This window comes from Schistocerca piceifrons, chromosome 2 (genome assembly GCF_021461385.2).
Source record: "Schistocerca piceifrons isolate TAMUIC-IGC-003096 chromosome 2, iqSchPice1.1, whole genome shotgun sequence".
NCBI classification, from domain to species: domain Eukaryota; kingdom Metazoa; phylum Arthropoda; class Insecta; order Orthoptera; family Acrididae; genus Schistocerca; species Schistocerca piceifrons.
Window position 1 is genome coordinate 1,093,446,671 of NC_060139.1, and position 21,052 is coordinate 1,093,467,722.

At 44.9% G+C, this 21,052-nt stretch overlaps 1 protein-coding gene across 1 annotated transcript in view; it reads left to right on the plus strand.

Annotated features, from left to right (window-relative positions):
• Positions 1-21,052, plus strand: part of LOC124777766 — a 143,651-nt gene that overhangs the window by 13,187 nt on the left and 109,412 nt on the right. The window contains exon 2 of the mRNA XM_047253269.1: positions 18,245-18,406. Coding sequence (XP_047109225.1) covers positions 18,245-18,406 — 162 coding nt within the window. The remainder of the gene's footprint in view (positions 1-18,244; positions 18,407-21,052) is intronic.

The window sequence follows — 21,052 nt, forward strand, 5'->3', positions numbered from 1 at the left end:
TCTGCCATTCGACTACTCGGTTCTTACAGTAGTCTAGAAAACTGTTGTACAGTGACTGCGGTACAAGAGATGTCTTAGCTTCTCCTGAATCTGTGACCAAAATGGTACTGAAACAGAGGATGACAGACTAAAGGCCGAAATACTAAATGTCTTTTTCCAAAGTTGTTTCACAGAGGAAGATTGCACTGTAGTTCCTTCTCTAGATTGTCGCACAGATGACAAAATGGTAGATATCGAAATAGACGACAGAGGGATAGAGAAACAATTAAAATCGCTCAAAAGAGGAAAGGCCTCTGGACCTGATGGGATACCAGTTCAATTTTACACAGAGTACGCGAAGGAACTTGCCCCCCTTCTTGCAGCGGTGTATCGTAGGTCTCTAGAAGAGCGTAGCGTTCCAAAGGATTGGAAAAGGGCACAGGTCATCCCCGTTTTCAAGAAGGGACGTCGAGCAGATGTGCAGAACTATAGACCTATATCTCTAACGTCGATCAGTTGTAGAATTTTGGAACACGTATTGTGTTCGAGTATAATGACTTTTCTGGAGACTAGAAATCTACTCTTTAGGAATCAGCATGGGATTCGAAAAAGACGGTCATGTGAAACCCAGCTCGCGCTATTCGTCCACGAGACTCAGAGGGCCATAGACACGGGTTCACAGGTAGATGCCGCGTTTCTTGACTTCCGCAAGGCGTTCGATACAGTTCCCCACAGTCGTTTAATGAACAAAGTAAGAGCATATGGACTATCAGACTAGTTGTGTGATTGGATTGAGGAGTTCCTAGATAACAGGACGCAGCATGTCATTCTCAATGGAGAGAAGTCTTCCGAAGTAAGAGTGATTTCAGGTGTGCCGCAGGGGAGTGTCATAGGACCGTTGCTATTCACAATATACATAAATGACCTTGTGGATGACATCGGAAGTTCACTGAGGCTTTTTGCGGATGATGCTGTGGTGTATCGAGAGGTTGTAACAATGGAAAATTGTACTGAAATGCAGGAGGATCTGCAGCGAATTGACGCATGGTGCAGGGAATGGCAATTGAATCTCAATGTAGACAAGTGTAATATGCTGCGAATACACAGAAAGATAGATCCTTTATCATTTAGCTACAAAATAGCAGGTCAGCAACTGGAAGCAGTTAATACCATAAATTATCTGGGAGTACGCATTAGGAGTGATTTAAAATGGAATGATCATATAATGTTGATCGTCGGTAAAGCAGATGCCAGACTGAGATTCATTGGAAGAATCCTAAGGAAATGCAATCCGAAAACAAAGGAAGTAGGTTACAGTACGCTTGTTCGCCCACTGCTTGAATACTGCTCAGCAGTGTGGGATCCGTACCAGATAGGGTTGATACAAGATATAGAGAAGATCCAACGGAGAGCAGCGCGCTTCGTTACAGGATCATTTAGTAATCGCGAAAGCGTTACGGAGATGATAGATAAACTCCAGTGGAAGACTCTGTAGGAGAGACGTTCAGTAGCTCGGTACGGGCTTTTGTCAAAGTTTCGAGAACATACTTTCACCGAAGAGTCAAGCAGTATATTGCTCCCTCCTACGTATATCTCGCGAAGAGACCATGAGGATAAAATCAGAGAGATTAGAGCCCACACAGAGGCATACCGACAATCCTTCTTTCCACGAACAATACGAGACTGGAATAGAAGGGAGAACCGATAGAGGTACTCAAGGTACCCTCCGCCACACACCGTCAGGTGGCTTGCGGAGTATGGATGTAGATGTAGATGTAGATCTTTGCTAGGGTGTTTATTAGGCATACTGGCCTGTACGTCTTTAGATCTGAAGGATCCTTGTCCGCTGATTTCTTAATAACGTTTGCTTTGGAGGTTTTCCATACTGTAGGTACCCTGCCCAGCCTTAAGACATCGTTCAGCAACGATGTTAGGAACGGGGTGATCTGCGGTGCTAGTTTTCTCAGTGGATACCATCTGGTCCAGGTGCTTTCTTGTTCTCGATTTCTGAAATTGCTGGCGCAACCTCTTCTTGCGCAAAAGGACAGGTGACAGTTGCAGTGTTGTATGGTGCGTGTAGGTTTTCCCTTAGTGTTGCATGATATTGTGTGTCTGTATCGATAACGTCGTCAGGGAGCAGTTTATACAGCAGAAACTCCGCGGTATTCCTCCATCCCGTCGTCATCGTGCCGTCATCCTACCTTAGCGTTCTCAGAACTTTGTTTTGTTTTCGGTCATCAGTCTACTGACTGGTTTGATGCGGCCCGCCACGAATTCCTTTCCTGTGCTAACCTCTTCATCTCAGAGTAGCACTTGCAACCTACGTCCTCAATTATTTGCTTCACGTATTCCAATCTCTGTCTTCCTCTACAGTTTTTGCCCTCTACATCTCCCTCTAGTACCATGGAAGTCAGTCCCCCATGTCTTAGCAGATGTCCTATCATCCTGTCCCTTCTCCTTATCAGTGTTTTCCACATATTCCTTTCCTCTCCGATTCTGCGTAGAACCTCTTCATTCCTTACCTTATCAGTCCACCTCATTTTCAACATTCGTCTATAGCACCACATCTCAAATGCTTCGATTCTCTTCTGTTCCGGTTTTCCCACAGTCCATGTTTCACTACCATACAATGCTGTACTCCAGACGTACATCCTCAGAAATTTCTTCCTCAAATTAAGGCCGGTATTTAATATTAGTAGACATCTCTTGGCCAGAAATGCCTTTTTTGCCATAGCGAGTCTGCTTTTGATGTCCTCCTTGCTCCGTCCGTCATTGGTTATTTTACTGCCTAGGTAGCAGAATTCCTTAACTTCATTGACTTCGTGACAATCAATCGTGATGTAAAGTTTCTCGCTGTTCTCATTTCTACTACTTCTCATTACCTTCGTCTTTCTCCGATTTACTCTCAAACCATACTGTGTACTCATTAGACTGTTCATTCCGTTCAGCAGATCATTTAATTCTTCTTCACTTTCACTCAGGATAGCAATGTCATCAGCGAATCGTATCATTGATATCGTTTCACCTTGTATTTTTATTCCACTCCCAAACCTTTCTTTTACTTCCATCATTGCTTCCTCTATGTACAGATTGAAGAGTATAGGCGAAAGGCTACAGCCTTGTCTTACACCCTTCTTAATACGAGCACTTCGTTCTTGATCGTCCACTCTTATTATTCCCACTTGGTTGTTGTACGTATTTTATATGACCCGTCTCTCCCTATAGCTTACCCCTACTTTTTTCAGAATCTCGAACAGCTTGCACCATTTTGTATTGTCGAACGCTTTTTCCAGGTCGACAAATCCTATGAAAGTGTCTTGATTTTTCTTCAGCCTTGCTTCCATTATTAGCCGTAACGTCAGAATTGCCTCTCTCGTCCCTTTACTTTTCCTAAAGCCAAACTGATCGTCACCTAGCGCATTCTCAATTTTCTTTTCCATTCTTCTGTATATTATTCTTGTAAGCAGCTTCGATGCATGAGCTGTTAAGCTGATTGTGCGATAATTCTCGCACTTGTCAGCTCTTGCCGTCTTCGGAATTGTGTGGATGATGCTTTTCCGAAAGTCAGATGGTATGTCGCCCGACTCATATATTCTACACACCAACGTGAATAGTCGTTTTGTTGCCACTTCCCCCAATGATTTTAGAAATTCTGATGGAATGTTATCTATCCCTTCTGCCTTATTTGACCGTAAGTCCTCCAAAGCTCTTTTAAATTCCGATTCTAATACTGGATCCCCTATCTCTTATAAATCGACTCCTGTTTCTTCTTCTATCACATCAGACAAATCTTCACCCTCATAGAGGCTTTCAATGTTTTCTTTCCACCTATCTGCTCTCTCCTCTGCATTTAACAGTGGAATTCCCGTTGCACTCTTAATGTTACCACCGTTGCTTTTAATGTCACCAAAGGTTGTTTTGATCTTCCTGTATGCTGAGTCTGTCCTTCCGACAATCATATCTTTTCGATGTCTTCACATTTTTCCTGCAGCCATTTCGCCTTAGCTTCCCTGCACTTCCAATTTATTTCATTCCTCAGCGACTTGTATTTCTGTATTCCTGACTTTCCCGGAACGTGTTTGTACTTCCTCCTTTCATCAATCAACTGAAGTATTTCTTCTGTTACCCATGGTTTCTTCGCAGCTACCTTCTTTGTACCTATGTTTTCCTTCCCAACTTCTGTGATGGCCCTTTTCTAGAAATGTCCATTCCTCTTCAACTGTACTGCCTACTGCGCTATTCCTTATTGCTGTATCTATAGCGTTAGAGAACTTCAAACGTATCTCGTCATTCCTTAGTACTTCCGTATCCCACTTCTTTGCGTATTGATTCTTCCAGACTAATGTCTTGAACTTCAGCCTACTCTTTATCACTACTATATGGTGATCTGAGTCTATATCTGCTCCTGGGTACGCCTTACAATCCAGTATCTGATTTAGGAATCTCTGTGTGACCATGATGTAATCTAATTGAAATCTTCCCGTATCTCCCGGCCTTTTCCAAGTATACCTCCTCCTCTTGTGATTCTTGAACAGGGTATTCGCTATTACTAGCTGAAACTTGTTACAGAACTCAGTTAGTCTTTCTCCTCTTTCATTCCATGTCCCAAGCCCATATTCTCCTGTAACCTTTTCTTCTACTCCTTCCCCTACAACTGCATTCCAGTCGCCCATGACTATTAGATTTTCGTCCCCCTTTACATACTGCATTACCCTTTCAATACCCTCATACACTTTCTCTATCTGTTCATCTTCAGCTTGCGACGTCGGCATGTATACCTGAACTATCGTTGTCGGTGTTGGTCTGCTGTCGATTCTGATTAGAACAACCCGGTCATTGAACTGTTCACAGTAACACACCCTCTGCCCTACCTTCCTATTCATAACGAATCCTACACCTGTTATACCATTTTCTGCTGCTGTTGGTATTACCCGATACTCATCTGACCAGAAATCCTTGTCTTCCTTCCACTTCACTTCACTGACCCCTACTCTATCTAGATTGAGCCTTTGCATTCCCCTTTTCAGATTTTCTAGTTTCCCTACCAAGTTCAAGATTCTGACATTCCACACCCCGACTCGTAGAACGTTATCCTTTCGCTGATTATTCAATCATTCTCAGAACTAGTGGGGTTTCTATCCTCTTTGTCAGTATTTTGTATGGTTCCCCCCATATATTTTGCTCAATTACCGCTATCTTCAGTTCATCTATTGTTAATGGGCTATTTTGGTACACGAATGTTTTAGCCGCATCCGAAAACAAACAGTCGGGCGGCAATAGATCCGGTGAGCGCGAGGACGAGAGACATTACGTAACTACTCTGTCTTCAAAGATTTCACCCTAAATTCGTAAGGACAGTTGTGCCGTATCAGCAGTAGAGATTTTTTTCTTTTCTTTGATAAATTAGTGACTGATTTCATTCTACTCAAGTTGTGCCACAAATTCCTCTTCTCCCCATTTCTATTCAGAACCTCCTCATTAGTTACGCGATCTACCCACATAATCTTCAGCATTCTTCTGTTGCACCACATTTCTCTTATTGTCTAAACTACACACATCAAAAGAAGTGTTTCATCACTTCGTTTCTGAGAGTTCCGGAACCTGCACAGAAAACTGAAATAGAGACCAACACAAACATCATTTCCGCCATTTTTATTGCTCATGAAACCCACACACTGCATGTTGTACCACCATACAGCGAGACCTTCAAGGTGGTGATCCAAATTGCTGTACACATCGGTACATCTACATATACATTTGCACTCCGCAAACCACCCAACGGTGTGTGGCGAAGGGAACTTTACGTGTCACTGTCGTTACCTCCCTTTCCTGTTCCAGTCACATATGGTTCGCGGGAAGAACGACTGCCGGAAAGCCTCCGTGCGCGCTCGAATCTCTATAATTTTACATTCGTGATCTCCTCGGGAAGTATAAGTAGGGGGAAGCAATATATTCGATACCTCATCCAGAAACGCACCCTCTCGAAACCTGGATAGCCAGCTACACCGCGATGCAGAGCGCCTCTCTTGCAGAGTCTGCCACTTGGTACCTCCACTACCCAGTAGCACATCCTGTTGCATTGATGCATGCCTGTATTCGTCGTGGCATACTATCCACAAGTTCATCAAGGCACTGTTGGTCCAGAGTGCACCACCGCTCAACGGCGATTCGACGTAGATCCCGCAGAGTGGTTGGTGGGTTACGTCGTCCATAAACAGCCCTTTTCAGTCTATCCATGTTCGATATGGTTCATATCTGGAGAACAAGCTGGCCACTCTGGTCGAGCAATGTCGTTATCAAGAAGGAAGTCATTCACAAGATGTGGACGATGGGGGCGCGAATTGTCGTCCATGAAGACGAATGTCTCGCCACTATGCTGCCAAGTTGAGTGCACTATCGGTCGGAGGATGGCATCCACGTGTCGTACAGCCGTTACGCCGCCTTCCACTACCACCAGCGGCGTACGTCGGCCCCACATAATGCCACCCCAAAACAGCAGGGAACCTCCACCTTGCTGCACTCACCGGACAGTGTGTCCAAGGCATTCAGCCTGACCCGGTTGCATCCAGACACGTCTCCGACGATAGCCTAGTTGAAAGCATATGCGATACTCATCGGTGAAGAGAACCTGATGCCAATCCTGAGTGGTCTATTCGGCATGTTGTTGGGCTCATCTGCACCGCGCTGCATGGTGTCGTGGTTGCAAAGATGGACCTATCCATGGACGTCGGGAGTGATATTGCACATGATGCAGCCTATTGCGCACAGTTTGAGTCGTAACACGACGTGCTGTGGCTCCACTAAAAGCATTATTCAACATGGTGGCGTTGCTGTCAGGGTTCCTCCGACTCATAATCCGCAGGTAGCGGTCATCCACTGCATTAGTAGACCTTGGACGGCCTGAGCGAGGCTTGTCATCGACAGTTTCTGTCTCTCTGTATCTCCTCCATGTCCCAACAACGCTCTGAGACGCCTGGACACTTCCCTTGTTGAGAGCCCTCCTGGCACAAAGTAACAATGCGGACAGTGATCGAAGCAGATTTAAAAACTGAGACAAATGCTGGCTTAAATTGTCTCAAAGTTGAAGCCATTGCTGGATTCGAAAAAGTCCGCGAATATCACCAAAAACTACGAACGGAAGCTTCAAATGGTTCAAATGGTTCTGAGCACTATGGGACTTAACATCTGAGGTCATCAGTCCCCTAGAACGTAGAACTACTTAAACTTAACTAACCTAAGGACATCACATACATCCATGCCCGAGGTAGGATTCTAACCTGCGACCGTAGCTGTCGCGCGGTTTCGGATTGAAGAGCCTAGAACCGCTCGGCCACCGCGGAGGGCTACGAACGGAAGTCAATGAACAGTTACTAACATCTGCAGAGAGGCGAGACAGTCGCGCGAGCTGATACAATCGTTAATGGTTGACCAGAAAAAGATGCGTTCTAACGTTGACCAGGTGCAGGACGCAGTGTCTTATGTTAATCAAAGAGATGATAATATAGCACGTAAGACGTCTGGTAAGGAGCAACAAATCGTGGAAGAGCTCAATGTCAGAAAACGTGTCACGCGAGTCGCATTAAAAAGATTCGATACACTCACTGAAAACACCGTCTCAAAAAATCAGAAACAGTATGAACAGCTTCTTACAGAACTGAAGCAGTGTATCGAGAACCGTACAGAAAGCAGTAGTGAGGCAACGGAATCGGTAGTATCATCCGACATAGTGATGGACAAAAATCCAGAAGTAAACAAGTCAGTTGTGCAATCTTTCGTAGCAGTAGCGGAAAAACAAAAAAAAAAATCATGAACTTTCAGTCGTACATCCACAAGAGGTTGCGTCAGTAGTTACCGAAACGAAACAGAAGCAAATGGGAAGCGAAAAGTTAACACAGGTGAACGAAGCAGGTAATGTGCGGTCACAGCAGACAATGGAGCGAGAAACGGTAAAGGCGGCAATTCCACCAGAGCGGCAGCCGACCCTCCGAACGTACGCGAGTGACGCGAGAACAGAGCAAGTTGCGACGACACATTTACCAATTTCTCAATTTCCAAGTTATAGTACAACGGGTTATTAACTGCAAGTCAATATGAATCAAATAGGAAAACAAAAGACTGATCCAGTAACGGGAAATTTAAACGAATCTTTCAGTCCGATAAACGAGGAACGGTACGGTTTAGATAACAGCACACCACTGCGTAGATACGAAGCTAGATGGGTCATCTCAGGACCCAAATATAGCAGAACAAATACAAAAAAACACGTCAGTTGAAGGGAACGGGTAATGTTGTGAAAACACAAACGCCGTATGGTGGAATAGAAAAATTTGACAATGATCGCCTTTTGATAGTCAGAAAATTCCAACATTACAATGAAAGCGGGAACGGCTTATACACATGCGCGTTTGTAAATCAATTCCAGATCGGTTTACCAGAGCATTGGCCCCTTAGACGTAAACTTGACTTCATTTGTGGGCATATGGAAGGCGCAATAGCGGAAACCATGCAAAGAGTAGCTGCAAATTGTCAATCGTATGAACAATTTAAGTCCACATTCTTGAAGCGATACTGGTCCACGGAATCCCAAAATAGAATAAAGTATGAATTGATACAGAAATAGTTATTCGAAAATACAGGAGAAAAGAATCCAGTTAGATTTTTCGAAGAAATGACAAAAAAGAATCAATGTTTAGTAATCCATACAGTGATGAGGAGCTGATACGTATATGCACAGTTACCGTTCCGACATCAGCAGTCACTGGTTGGTAGGAGATAATATACAAGCATTTAAAGGGATGTTAAGAGAACTTGAATTCATCTTCAGTGAAGATGACACGAAGAAACAATGGTATGGGGGATAATAGCAACAGATAAGGCTTTAACAATAATGACAATGGCAATAATAGCGTAGGAAAAGGTAATCATTTTGGAAGGGATGGTAATCGTCCATGGGATAACAATAATAACTATGGTTTTGGAAATAAACAGAGATCGAAAATTAATTATGGTTTTGCTGGGCCGCGGAATTACAACAGTGGATTTGGTCTTAGACACTACGGTGGTAACTATGATCCAAGATATAATCACCGTGCAAACGAGGCAGTAGGATTAGAGGTTTTGAACCACAAAATCCATGTTACGCAGGTGGAAATGGAATGGACAGAACGCAGAAAGGTTGGGAATATCAAGCTTTAGCAGGACAAAACACGCGAAATGAACCGGTACAGGAAATCGAATTCAGCCCACCAAATCCAGGTAAAAGACAGAATTGAAAAGATGAACGGTATGAAGACCAGTCACAAGTGATTCAATCGTAAAATGAAGTTAATTATATAATTAAACATGTAGATAGACTTAGTTTTGATCAGCAAGATTCCGAAGTAGGTTTAGGGAGTAATCGGATACAAACACCAGCATTCCGGGATTCAATTGTGTGGGAATCGACCGATGATGAGGAACAGGAGTTATTAACGGTGAACATAGACTGTAGTACAAAAACTGATGATGACCAAATTGTAAAAGATGTTGCTCATTTATACGAAACGGAGAGAGAAATAGTATGCCAAGAGGATAAAGCACCATTGATAATACCAATAGCGATATCTAAGGCAGATGATTATATATATATATATATATATATATATATATATATATATATATATATATATATATATATATAAAGAAGTAACAGAGGCGTTTAATAAAGATTATGGGCAAATAACTTCATCCCAAAGCATTCAGATGACAGTCGTTAAAAGTAATGAGGAAAATAAAGTAACGATAACAAACCAATGGGAGAACAAGGCTAACATATTGACAGGTTAACCTATGACTCATGGGTGCGTTAGCTGTGATTAGTTGTCTAGCGCGTGTAACCTTTTCATGTCAGGGGCATGAAACAGAAGCGGAACTTACTGTACCCATAATCATAGGAGCCGACTTCATGGGTCAAAATCGAGTTACACTCAATATGGACGAAGAGTATATGATACTCGACTGATACTGATCTTCGGCCGGACATGGCTGCTTGTCCTGTTCCAGAGGTTGCCCCTCAGTCTGCAAGATCCGGGCGGTCGCAGAGGGTGGGCTTACTGGTAGTTGGGAGCTCCAATGTCAGGCGCGTAATGGGGCCCCTTAGGGATATGGCAGCAAGAGAGGGGACGAAAACCAATGTGCACTCCGTGTGCATAACGGGGGGAGTCATTCCAGATGTGGAAAGGGTCCTTCCGGATGCCATGAAGGGTACAGGGCGCACCCATCTGCAAGTGGTCGCTCATGTCGGCACCAATGATGTGCGTCGCTGTGTATCGGAGGAAATCCTCTCTGGCTTCCGGCGGCTATCTGGTTTGGTGAAGACTGCCAGTCTCGCTAGTGGGATGAAAGCAGAGCTCACCATCTGCAGCATCGTCGACAGGACTGACTGCGGACCTTTGGTACAGAGCCGAGTGGAGGGGCTGAGACGGTTCTGTGACCGTGTAGGCTGCAGATTCCTCGACTTGGGCCATAGGGTGGTGGGGTTTCGGGTTCCGCTGGATAGGTCAGGAGTCCACTACACGCATCAGGCGGCTACACGGGTAGCAGGGGTTGTGTGGCGTGGACTGGGCGGTTTTTTAGGTTAGATGGCCTCGAGCAAGTACATAAAGGGCAACAGCCTCAAAGGGTGCGGGGCAAAGTCAGGACATGCGGGGACAAAGAAGCAATCGGTATTGCAATTGTAAAATATCGAAGCTGCATTGGTAAAGTACCGGAACTTCAAGTACTGATAGAAAGCACCGAAGCTGAAATCGTTATAGGTACGGAAAGTTGGCTGAAGCCAGAGATAAATTCTGCCGAAATTTTTACAAAGGCACAGACGGTGTTTAGAAAGGATAGATTGTATGCAACCGGTGGTGGAGTGTTCGTCGCTGTTAGCAGTAGTTTATCCTGTAGTGAACTACAAGTGGATAGCTCCTGTGAATTATTATGGGTGGAGGTTACACTCAACAGCCGAGCTAGGTTAATAATTGGCTCCTTTTACCGACCTCCCGACTCAGCAACATTAGTGGCAGAACAACTGAGAGAAAATTTGGAATACATTTCACATAAATTTTCTCAGCATGTTATAGTCTTAGGTGGAGATTTCAATTTAGCAGATATAGACTGGGACACTCCGATGTTTAGGACGGGTGGTAGGGACAGAGCATCGAGTGACATTATACTGAGTGCACTATCCGAAAATTACCTCGAGCAATTAAACAGAGAAACGACTCGTGAAGATAACATCTTGGACCTACTGATAACAAACAGACCCGAACTTTTCGATTCTGTATGTGCAGAACAGGGAATCAGTGATCATAAAGCCGTTGCAGCATCCCTGAATATGGAAGTTAATAGGAATATAAAAAAAGGAAGGACGGTTTATCTGTTTAGCAAGAGTAATAGAAGGCAGATTTCAGACTACCTAACAGACCAAAACGAAAATTTCTGTTCCGACACTGACAATGTTGAGTGTTTATGGAAAAAGTTCAAGGCAATCGTAAAATGCGTTTCAGACAGGTACGTGCCGAGTAAAACTGCGAGGGACGGGAAAAACCCACCGTGGTACAACAACAAAGTTAGGAAACTACTGCGAAGTCAAAGAGAGTTTCACTCCAGATTTAAACGCAGCCAAAACCTCTCAGACAAACAGAAGCTAAACGATGTCAAAGTTAGCGTAAGGAGGGCTATGCGTGAAGCGTTCAGTGAATTCGAAAGTAAAATTCTATGTACCGACTTGAGAGAAAATCCTAGGAAGTTCTGGTCTTACGTTAAATCAGTAAGTGCCTCGAAACAGCATATCCAGACACTCCGGGATGATGATGGCATTGAAACAGAGGATGACACGCGTAAAGCTGAAATACTAAACACCTTTTTCCAAAGCTTTTTCACAGAGGAAGAGCGCACTGCAGTTCCTTCTCTAAATCCTCGCACAAACGAAAAAATGGCTGACATCGAAATAAGTGTCCAAGGAATAGAAAAGCAACTGGAATCACTCAACAAATTCGATTCTACACAGAGTACGCGAAAGAACTTGCCCCCCTTCTAACAGCCGTGTACCGCAAGTCTCTAGAGGAACGGAAGGTTCCAAATGATTGGAAAAGAGCACAGGTAGTCCCAGTCTTCAAGAAGGGTCGTCGAGCAGATGCGCAAAACAATAGACCTATATCTCTGACGTCGATCTGTTGTAGAATTTTAGAACATGTTTTTTGCTCGAGTATCATGTCGTTTTTGGAAACCCAGAATCTACTATGTAGGAATCAACATGGATTCCGGAAACAGCGATCGTGTGAGACCCAACTCGCTTTATTTGTTCATGAGACCCAGAAAATATTAGATACAGGCTCCCAGGTAGATGCTATTTTTCTTGACTTCCGGAAGGCGTTCGATACAGTTCCGCACTGTTGCCTGATAAAGAAAGTGAGAGCCTACGGAATATCAGACCAGCTGTGTGGCTGGATTGAAGAACTTTTAGCAAATAGAACACAGCATGTTGGTCTCAATGGAGAGACGTCTACAGACGTTAAAGTAACCTCTGGCGTGCCACAGGGGAGTGTTATGGGACCATTGCTTTTCACAATATATATAAATGACCTAGTAGATAGTGTCGGAAGTTCCATGCGGCTTTTCGCGGATGATGCTGTATTATACAGAGAAGTTGCAGCATTAGAAAATTGTAGGGAAATGCTGGAAGATCTGCAGCGGATAGGCACATGGTGCAGGGAGTGGCAACTGACCCTTAACATAGACCAATGTAATCTATTGCGAATGCATAGAAAGAAGGATCCTTTACTGTATGATTATATGATAGCGGAACAAACACTGGTAGCAGTTACTTCTGTAAAATATCTGGGAGTATGCGTGCGGAACGATTTGAAGTGGAATGATCATATAAAATTAATTGTTGGTAAGGCGGGTACCAGGTTGAGATTCATTGAGACAGTCCTTAGAAAATGTAGTCCATCAACAAAGGAGGTGGCTTACAAAACACTCGTTCGACCTATACTTGAGTATTGCTCATCAGTGTGGGATCCGTACCAGATCGGGTTGACGGAGGAGATAGAGAAGATCCAAAGAAGAGCGGCGCGTTTCGTCACAGGGTTATTTGGTAACCGTGATAGCGTTACGGAGATGTTTAACAAACTCAAGTGGCAGACTCTGCAAGAGAAGCGCTCTGTATCGCGGTGTAGCTTGCTCGCCAGGTTTCGAGAGGGTGCGTTTCTGGATGAGGTATCGAATATATTGATTCCCCCTACTTATACCTTCCGAGGAGATCACGAATGTAAAATTAGAGATTCGAGCGCGCACGCAGGCTTTCAGACAGTCGTTCCTCCCGCAAACCATACGCTACTGGAACAGAAAAGGTAGGTAATGACAGTGGCACGTAAAGTGCCCTCCGCCTCACACCGTTGGGTTGATGTAGATGTAGAATACAGGCGGCAGCTAACTGGCAATGAGTTCCGCCATACTCGCGTACCGGCAGAAACGCGTGCTACACAAACTCCGCCCATGGTAATGTTATTCCGATTTTTTTGGTACCCCTCATATTACCTCTCATAAGACGTCGTGGTGCCATTTCTCAACAGTACAATATTGACCCAATCACAGCAGTGTCTGTGAATTGGCTGTGTGATGTTCAGCTACTGTCGTGGCCAGTAAGGTCCCCAGATCCGACGGCGAAAGAACAAGTGCGGAAGCATCTCCCACGTGAACTCTGCTCCGGTGCCAGCAACCGGGATATCGAGGACCAGTCACAACAGCTGCGAGCCGGCTTGCCTCCGGACACAACTGCTTTGTGACTCGCTGCCCAACCGAATCAGTGCTTGCATCCAGGCCGATAAGTCGGCTCATACTGTTGTCTGTAAACGTGACTCGATACTGTAATCGGTGCAATAATATTATGTATCCTCTCAGCCCGTGGAGTTTCATTTTGTTTCTTCCTTCACTTGCCTCTCTCTTTGTCAGGTGGTGTATTTTGAAACTTGACACACCTATGAGATACGGAAGCTTCCCAGATGACCAGGAAGTGAAAAATTTCGACGACTTCTGATGAGACTGATCGCCTGGCGCACAATGAGCAGCAGCCTATGGGTGGGTGACGGCGGTAGCACAGGTTGCTGTGGTTACCCGAAATCCTGAGGCCAGTCTGGTTCACTTACGTTAGGTCGTATCTCGACCTCTGGTTCTTCCGAGAGAAATCCACGATAAAGTGGTTCAGGCGCGCTCCCTGAGGCGTCTTATTGATGGCAGAAACTCCCCACCGCATCCCCCTCAGATTTAGGAGTAAAATGCTCCAGTGGATTGCCCGTCAAAAACTGAACACAGAGCAAGCATGAAAACAGAAAGAAGGCGTACCGAACTGTGAAAAAAGTAGTAATATGGAAACAGTGAATGTTCCAAGCTCAAGACAACGAGTCAATTGCAAGAACAACAGCGTCGTGGTTAAGTGGTCACAGCGCGGGAGATCGATATTCAGAACTCCCTCGTGCCCCGCTTTTTACAAAATTACGAACTTCCTGGCTGACCCCGGCGGAGGTTCGAGTCCTCACTCGGGCATGGGTGTGTGTGTGTGTGTGTGTGTGTGTGTGTGTGTGTGTGTGTGTGTGTTCGTCCTTACTATAATTTAGGTTAAGTAGTGTGTAAGCTTAGGGACTGATGACCTTAGCAGTTAAGACCCATAAGATTTCACACCCATTTGAACATTTTTGAACTTCCTGTACGGTCACTAACGCGGTCTTGGCAATTGTCATACTGTACATCGGTCATAGAATATGAGTCATGTGGTAAGAATATGTTACCGTCGCACGTTAAAGTGATGAATACTGAGAGCAGGCCAGATGCTGCAAAGAACTCTTACACAAATGAAAACAACAAATAAACGGATGTGCAGCAGGCTCTGATTCTTAACACACATTGACGTTGGTTATCTGTGCCATTCTACAGTATGCTGCAATCAGCCAAAGTCTTCGTTTGTATTGATAACGGATTTCGTGTTTTACATACACCGTCAGATGCAAGAACAAAATAACGTTTGCACAGGTAAGCGTTTTGTCGATTTGTTGCAAGAACCTCCAACATCGCAATCCCCACTACAGACGGGTCACTGCTGCTTGTTCTAGTCTGCCAGTTCACCAGTTCGTTGGTCGGCCACGAATCTTCTTCCCTCTGATACGCAAGAGCTGACTTCAGCAGCTTTCTTTTGCTGTCCATGTTAATAGCAGCAATGGCAAAATTTTGCTCATCCATCATTGCATCATTGACTGTGACGCAGCACATGTTGCGAAGACAAGAGCTGGTCTCTGCATCCGTACTTGCACTCCCCAAGTGTCTGTGTGATGTGCGGCTGTAGTTTGCATAGTGCAGAATTTTTTCCCAATTCTTATTCGATTCGAGAACGGCATGCAAGAATACTGTTGTCAGTATCTCTCTGCATTTCTATAATTTTGTCATCATGGTCGTTATGCTAAGAGAAATACTTGATTCTTTAAAGCTGTATATCAGATTGCAACTCCTTCCCCAAACCTTGCGTTTCGCGGACTGAACAAACCAGGCCTTAGTGCTTCACACCTGCCAGTGCTTCTGCATACCTTCTAAACCACATAAAGGCTCCCCTTCATACCTTACTGCTGCAGCGCTCCTCAAGGAAATATATCATGGGGAAACGACTGCAACATCATAATCATTTGGGTATCTGCCTTGCAGTAAGTTTAGACCTCTTAGTCCACAATGTTTATATGTTCAATGCTTTGGTCTTCATTCTCTGGTACCCACGTTGAGCTCTACTGAGCCGGCCGAAGTGGCCGTGCGGTTAAAGGCGCTGCAGTCTGGAACCGCAAGACCGCTACGGTCGCAGGTTCGAATCCTGCCTCGGGCATGAATGTTTGTGATGTCCTTAGGTTAGTTAGGTTTAACCAGTTCTAAGTTCTAGGGGACTAATGACCTCAGCAGTTGAGTCCCATAGTGCTCAGAGCCATTTGAACCATTTTTGAGCTCTACTGACGCCATTCAACATCTGGTATCTTCTTCTGCCCTTCCCTCTCTTCCCTCGAATAAAGACTTCAGTTGCTTCTACTAGAAGGCAATATCGTCTCAAATTATGTTCTATCCAGTTTAGCTTCCTATTACTCACTGTTACCAACATTTTCCGAACTTTTCCAACCCTTCTCAGTACCTCCCAATTCCTGACTTTATCAGTCCTGCTGCACTTCTCCATCCCGCGCCATATCCACATTCCACGAGCTTCAATTCTCCTCTCGTCCTGATTTCTCAATGTGCGAGTTTCTAATCCGTACATCCGTACAGGGGCACGCTTAATATCAGTCATTTCACCAGTAGCTTCCTTAATCTTGCGTTCAAACTACTAGCTAAAAGCCTTTTCTGCTTCTGAAATGCCTCTTTCGCCAGCTCTTTTACAACTTTGATCTCCAGTTCACAAACCATATCTCCGGTAATCTGACCTCGCAATACTTGAATGGTACCACCTGGAGTTTTTTGAACAGTGGATGTCTCACTCTATAGCTAGTATGTACTACTTTGAAAGTTCCTACGAGATTTAAACAGTATGTCGGACCGGGGACTCAACTCGGCACATTGCCTTTCACAAACATGCTATTACCTTCTATTTATTGTCACGCATTGCACTCACGGAATTTGATAGCAGTAATACACCGATAGGAAAAATCGCAGGACCAAAAAATAATTTATGTATATTAATAAAATTTCCGAAATACGTTTGTGTAAGTAACATATTTAAGCGATGAACAATGCAAGATCACAGGTTAATGTAAGCGCGGGATAAACCATTGCAAATGTGAATTTCTGGCACATTAATAGCCGGTGTAGCCGCCAGAATATTGAATGCAAGCATACAAACGTGCATACGTTGTGTCGAGCGGTCACGGCTGTCAGTTTGAGGGATGGAGTTCAAGGACTGTTGCACTTGGTCGGTCAGCACAAGGACGCTTAATACCGGTTGTGGATGACGGTGGAGTTGTTGTCCGATGATGTCCTATGTAACTCGATGGAAGGTAGATCTGGTGATTGAGCAGGCCAAGGCAACATGTTGACACTCTGTAGAGTATGTTGGTTTACAACAGTGGTTTGTGGGCGAGCGTTATCCTGCTAGAAAACACTTAAGGTGTGCTGTTCATGAATGGCAGCACAACAGATCGAATCACCAGATTGACATACGGATTTGCAGTCAGAGGGTGTGGGATAACCGCGAGAGTGCTCCTGCTGTCAGACGAAATCGCACCCCAGGCCAAAAGTCCAACTGTAAGTCTAGTGTGTTTGGCGCGCAGACAGGTTGGTTGAAGGCCATCGCCTGGCCTCCTTCTAACCAACACACGACCATCGCTGGCACCGGGGCAGAACCAGTTTTCATAAAGAAACACAACAGGCCTCCACCCTGCCCTTCAATGAACTCATGATTGACACGAATGGCCGTGGTTGGAGTCAGTGGAATGCACGCTCCAGGCCGACTGTCTCGAAGCTGTCTGTGAACTAGCCGATTTGTATCAGTCCGGTGTGTCACAGTGGTGCCAACTGCTGCTGAAATTGCTTCTGCAGACGCAGTACTATGTGCCAGAGCCACACGCCGTCTCGGTAGTGCTATGTGGCTATCCGGAGCCCGGTCTTCTTGCAAGGCATTCTTGACTAACATCTACTCACCACTGCCAATCTCAAAGATAACTCACGATCGTTACAGCGTGCATTTGAAGCAAACCTGATTTTCATCCTCATAGTGCCGCTACTAGATCCACTCTTATGCGACCTCCGCAAAATTTGACTCTGTCTTTCAGTTGTAGAAACACGCCTACCAACTTTCGTTTATGTCGCACAACTTCTTGTTAGTGTTGCGATTCCTTCCGTCGGTGTATTTGCAAACTGTGTTTGAATGCTTGAGTGACACATTGACGACCGAAATCACAATGAATGGCATACGTCTTCTTTCACCCTTGTGTACCTTCCGGCGGTTACGAAATGTTGGCAAGCATTGATATAAACTCACAAATTGTGATTATTCATGTTCCGTGTATGCTCTATGTAAAACATGTATTCCTGAACTCTTTTCGTGAATTTTGGTAGTGCTTGTAGTAGCAAAACGTTCTGATGAAAGACGACTAACTTAGCAATACGGCATCATCAAGATTTTCCTTAGCCCCTACTCATCATCAGGACCAATTTTGTTGTGTTTACTTGATTACCTAGTTCTTTCTGTTGTAACACACGTGTTGTTTCTGCTTGGCAGGGTCCGTACGCTGTGGACGTCTTGGAGTATGCGGTCTGCGACGATGGAGAATACTCTGGGGTTTCAGCCAACTTCTCGCAGGTCGTGGATGAGGAAACCAAAGAAACTGTGTACAGAGGAGAGGTCACTGTCAACTACGACGTTTTTGCGGACGACTCCGAGGTGAGACTTAACCTTGTTCAGCCGCTCCCTGTGCTGTATTCGCAAATTCTGGAACAGGGCAGCGCCTTACATGAGCGGAAGGCACTGGCTGCCCTATCCGCCAACGATACCTGCCTTTTGACGCTCTGCGCCACAACTTAAGTGCGGACTGGAGCTGAGGAGTACACACCTCTCCGGACCTACAGGGCGACTCAGCTAAGCTATTCACTTCACTTACTTGCAGAACCATCTAATGCGTCGTAAATCTGTTTTCATTCAGATGGATTGTGAGAAAGTACTCACTAAATGTCGTATAGTTTCAAAACTGGTTCAAATGGCTCTGGGCACTATGGGACTTAACATCTGTGGTCATCAGTCCCCTAGAACTTAGAACTACTTAAACCTAACTAACCTAAGGACATAACACACACCCATACCCGAGGCAGGATTCGAACCTGCGGCCGTAGCGGTCACGCCGTTCCAGACTGAAGCGCCTAGAACCGCACGGCCACACCGGCCGGATCGTATAGTTTCTTTTCATTAATTCCAGGGATATCGGTATTACTTCCGCATTTCAAAATCCAACTGTTGTATTTTGTGCTACTAGTATCGCAGTTGTTCTAGGGACAACTTCGAAAGCGGTACACTCTTCAAATTCGGGTCATTAGTTTCGGAATAATTTAAACGTTTGTAGCATAGGATTGGTCTGTTTTAATCGAGAAACTGATTCTTGTTCTATGCGGAATTCGTGATTTCATACCCAAATAAGCGAAATTATAAAGAGGAAACACTGGGGTGCGCCACCACCATACAGGTATACAGGGTGTTACAAAAAGGTACGGCCAAACTTTCAGGAAGCATTCCTCACACACAAATAAAGAAAAGATATTATGTGGACATGTGCCCGGAAACGCTTAATTTCCATATTAGAGCTCATTTTAGTTTCGTCAGTATGTACTGTAATTCCTCGATTCACCGCCAGTTGGCCCAATTGAAGGAAGGTAATGTTGACTTCGGTGCTTGTGTTGACATGCGACTCATTGCTCTACAGTACTAGCATCAAGCATATCAGTACGTAGCATCAACAGGTTAGTGTTCATCACGAACGTGGTTTTGTAGTCAGTGCAATGTTTACAAATGCGGAGTTGGCAGATGCCTACTTGATGTATGGATTAGCACGGGGCAATAAACGTGGCGCGGTACGTTTGTATGGAGACAGATTTCCAGAACGAAGGTGTCCCGACAGGAAGACGTTCGAAGCAATTGATCGGCGTCTTAGGGAGCACGGAACATTCCATCCTATGACTCGCGACTGGGGAAGACCTAGAACGACGAGGACACCTGCAATGAACGAGGCAATTCTTCGTGCAGTTGACGATAACCCTAATGTCAGCGTCAGAGATGTTGCTGCTGTACAAGGTAACGTTGACCACGTCACTGTATGGAGAGTGCTACGGGAGAACCAGTTGTTTCCGTACGATGTACAGCGTGTGCAGGCACTATCAGCAGCTGATTGGCCTCCACGGGTACACTTCCGCGAATGGTTCATCCAACAATGTGTCAATCCTCATTTCAGTGCAAATGTTCTCTTTACGGATGAGGCTTCATTCCAACGTGATCAAATTGTACATTTGCACAATCAACATGTGTGGGCTGACGAGAATCCGCACGCAATTGTGCAATCACGTCATCAACACAGATTTTCTGTGAACGTTTGGGCAGGCATTGTTGGTGATGTCTTGATTGGGCCCCATGTTCTTCCACCTACGCTCAATGGAGCACGTTATCGTGATTTCATACGGGATACTCTACCTGTGCTGCTAGAACATGTGCCTTTACAAGTACGACACAACATGTGGTTCATGCACGATGGAGCTCCTGCACATTTCAGTCGAAGTGTTCGTACGCTTCTCAACAACAGATTCGGTGACCGATGGATTGGTAGAGGTGGACCAATTCCATGGCCTCCACGCTCTCCTGACCTAAACCCTCTTGACTGTCATTTATGGGGACATTTGAAAGCTCTTGTCTACGCAACCCCGGTACCAAATGTAGAGACTCTTCGTGCTCGTATTGTGGACGGCTGTGATACAATACGCCATTCTCCAGGGCTGCGTCAACACATCAGGGATTCCATGCGACGGAGGGTGGATGCATGTATCCTCGCTAATGGAGGACATTTTGAACATTTCCTGTAACAAAGTGTTTGAAGTCACGCTGGTACGTTCTGTTGCTGTGTATTTCCATTCCATGATTAATGTGATTTGAAGAGAAGTAATAAAATGAGCTCTAACATGGAAAGTAAGCGTTTCCGGACACATGTCCACATAACATATTTTCTTTCTTTGTGTGTGAGGAATGTTTCCTGAAAGTTTGGCCGTACCTTTTTGTAGCACCCTGTATGAAACGTGAGAAATAGCTTTAATGTTGTCTATACGATACATGTGTGTCGTGTGCTGGTTAGTCCAAAAAAATAGTCGTCTTTCACAAGCCAAGAGAAACAAGATATACTACCTGACAAAATTTTCTCAAGTGACCAGCCGAGTGGTGGCGTCATCTTGTCGCAATGTTTCAATGAGTTATGCACCTATCATCTTCAGGCGAAGTGTCGGGATGCTGTGTTCGTCGTATCTACGTAGCCGCTGGCCCGCTGACTACTTATGTATG